Raw genomic sequence first — 2,484 nt, forward strand, 5'->3', positions numbered from 1 at the left:
GGAAAATTGGGGGAAAAGGGGGAAATTTGGGGTGAAATTGGGGAAATTTGGGATAAGGAAGGAAATGGGGAGAAATTGGGGAAAAATTGGGGAAAAAGGGGAAAATTTCGGGTGAAATTGAGAGAAAATGAGAAAAATTTGGATGAAAATGGGAGGAAATTGGGGAAAATTAGAGAAAAAGGATGAAATTGGGGTGAAATTGGGGGAAAAGGAGGGAAATTGGGGAAAACTTGGGATGAAATTGGGGAAATTTTTGGAAAATTTGGGGGAAAATGGGTGATTTTGGGGATCTGTGAGGGGAAAAAAGTGATTTTTGGGGTCCATAAAGTAATTTTAGGGGTCTGTGAGGGGAAAAAAAGTGATTTTGGGGAGCAAATGGGTGATTTTGGGGATCCATGAGGGGAAAGAAGTAATTTTTGGGGGAAATTCATTGATTTTGGGGGGAAATTGGGTGATTTTGGGAGTCCATGAGGGGAAAGAGGTGTTTTTTTGGGGGAAAATTGGTGATTTTGGGGGTCTGTGAGGGGAAAAAAGTGATTTTGGGGGAAATTGGGTGATTTTGGGTGTCCATGAGGGGAAAGAAGTGATTTTTGAGGGAAATTCATTGATTTAGGGGGGAAATTTGGTGATTTTGGGAGTCCATGAGGGGAAAGAGGTGTTTTTTTGGGGGAAAATTGGTGATTTTGGGGATCTGTGAGGGGAAAAAGTGATTTTTGGGGTCCATAAAGTGATTTTGGGGGTCTGTGAGGGAAAAAGAGTGATTTTTGGGGGAAATTGGGTGATTTTAGGGATCCGTGAGGGGAAACAGTGGGGAAAAAAGAGGGATCCTGAGGGGGGATGGAGGATAAAAAAAAAAAAGGGGGATCCCAAATAAAAACGGGGGATTCTAAATAAAAACGGGTGATTTTAAATAAAAAACAGGGGATTCTAAATAAATAATGGGGGATTCTGAATAAAAATGGGAGGATCCTAATAAACCCGGGGGATCCCAAAAAAACCCCAGGGAATTCTAAATAAAAACGGGGAATTCTAAATAAAACAGAGAATTCTAAATAAAAATCGAAGAACCGAAATAAAAACGGGGAATTCTAAATAAAAACGGGTGATCACAAATAAACCGGGGGGGTCCCAAATAAACCCGGGGGATCCCAAATAAAAACCGGAGATTCCAAATAAACCCGGGGAAATTGCAAATAAAATTTTAGGATGGCCCCAAAAGCGTTACCTGCGTCTGTTTAATGAGCTGGTGCAGCTCCCCCAGAAGCTCCGCGATCCGCGAATCGGCCGAGACGAGCGCCATGACAGCGGCTGAGGGGGGAGGGACAAAATGGCGGCGGCTCCTGAGGGGAAGGGGCGGGAAGAAAGGGGCGGGAAAAAACGGCGGGAACGCCCCTGAGGGGAGCGGGGCCACGCCCATAAATTTCCATATTTGGGATAAAAAACCGGCTATTTTTATTTAATTAATAAAAAACCATGCTCATAAATTACCATGTATGGGTTAAAACCACGCCTATTTTTATTTAAATAATAAAAATCCACAGCGGCTTTATTTCCATATATGGATAAAACCACGCCTATTTTTATTTATTTGGTGTAAATCCACGCCCGCTTTGTTTCCATATATGGAAAAAAACACGCCTATTTTTATTTATTTGGAGAAAATCCGCGTCTGCTTTATTTCTATACATGGAAAAAACCACGCCTATTTTTATTTAAATAATAAAAATCCACAGGGGCTTTGTTTCCATATATGGAAAAAAACACGCCTATTTTTATTTAAATAATAAAAAAATCCACGCCCACAAATTACCTTTTATGGGATAAAACCACGCCAATTTTTGTTTATTTGGAGAAAATCCGCGCCCGCTTTGTTTCCATATATGGATAAAACCACGCCTATTTTTATTTAAATAATAAAAATCCACAGCGGCTTTATTTCCATATATGAATAAAACCACGCCTATTGTAGCTTAATATGTTTAATCCGCGCTTTAACCACGCCCCAGAGTTTCCTAATTTGAAATTGTTGWCATTTAAGCCGCGCCTATTTTGGTTTTTTATGGATTTTATTTTTTAAGCCACGCCCCCTCATTTGCATGTCACGTGATGGGGGAGGTCACGTGATGCGGGTCCAACATGGCGGACGAGGAACCGCTGCTGCAGCCGCCGGGTGAGCTCTAAAAAAATATAAAAATATATAAAAATTATAAAAAATATAAAAAATTATAAAAAAATCGGGGTTAAGAAATGGGGAATTTGGGTAAAAAAACCCGGGAATGAGGAGCGGGAAAGAGAAACCGCGATCCCAAAAAAAATGATCCCGAATTTATGAAAAATCCGTTAAAATCTCCTGAATTAATGCAAAATTACCCCAAATCATGGAAAAAATCCCTCAAAATCTCCTGAATTACCGCAAAATTACCCCAAGTCCCCAAAAAAATCCTTCGGAATTCATCAAAAAGCTCCAAAAATAACTCGAAATTC

General features: G+C 40.1%; 1 protein-coding gene across 1 annotated transcript in view; it reads right to left on the reverse strand.

Annotated features, from left to right (window-relative positions):
• SGF29 (SAGA complex associated factor 29) overlaps positions 1-2,138 on the reverse strand; it is a 4,178-nt gene extending 2,040 nt beyond the window's left edge. The window contains exons 1-2 of the mRNA XM_057389084.1: positions 2,104-2,138; positions 1,226-1,340 (exon numbers count right to left, since the gene is read on the reverse strand). Coding sequence (XP_057245067.1) covers positions 1,226-1,340; positions 2,104-2,138 — 150 coding nt within the window. The remainder of the gene's footprint in view (positions 1-1,225; positions 1,341-2,103) is intronic.
• Between the last annotated feature and the right edge of the window lie 346 nt (positions 2,139-2,484).

Source organism: Malurus melanocephalus, unplaced genomic scaffold, assembly GCF_030028575.1.
Source record: "Malurus melanocephalus ecotype Western Australia unplaced genomic scaffold, MMel_1.1 scaffold_3408, whole genome shotgun sequence".
Classification (NCBI taxonomy): Eukaryota; Metazoa; Chordata; class Aves; order Passeriformes; family Maluridae; genus Malurus; species Malurus melanocephalus.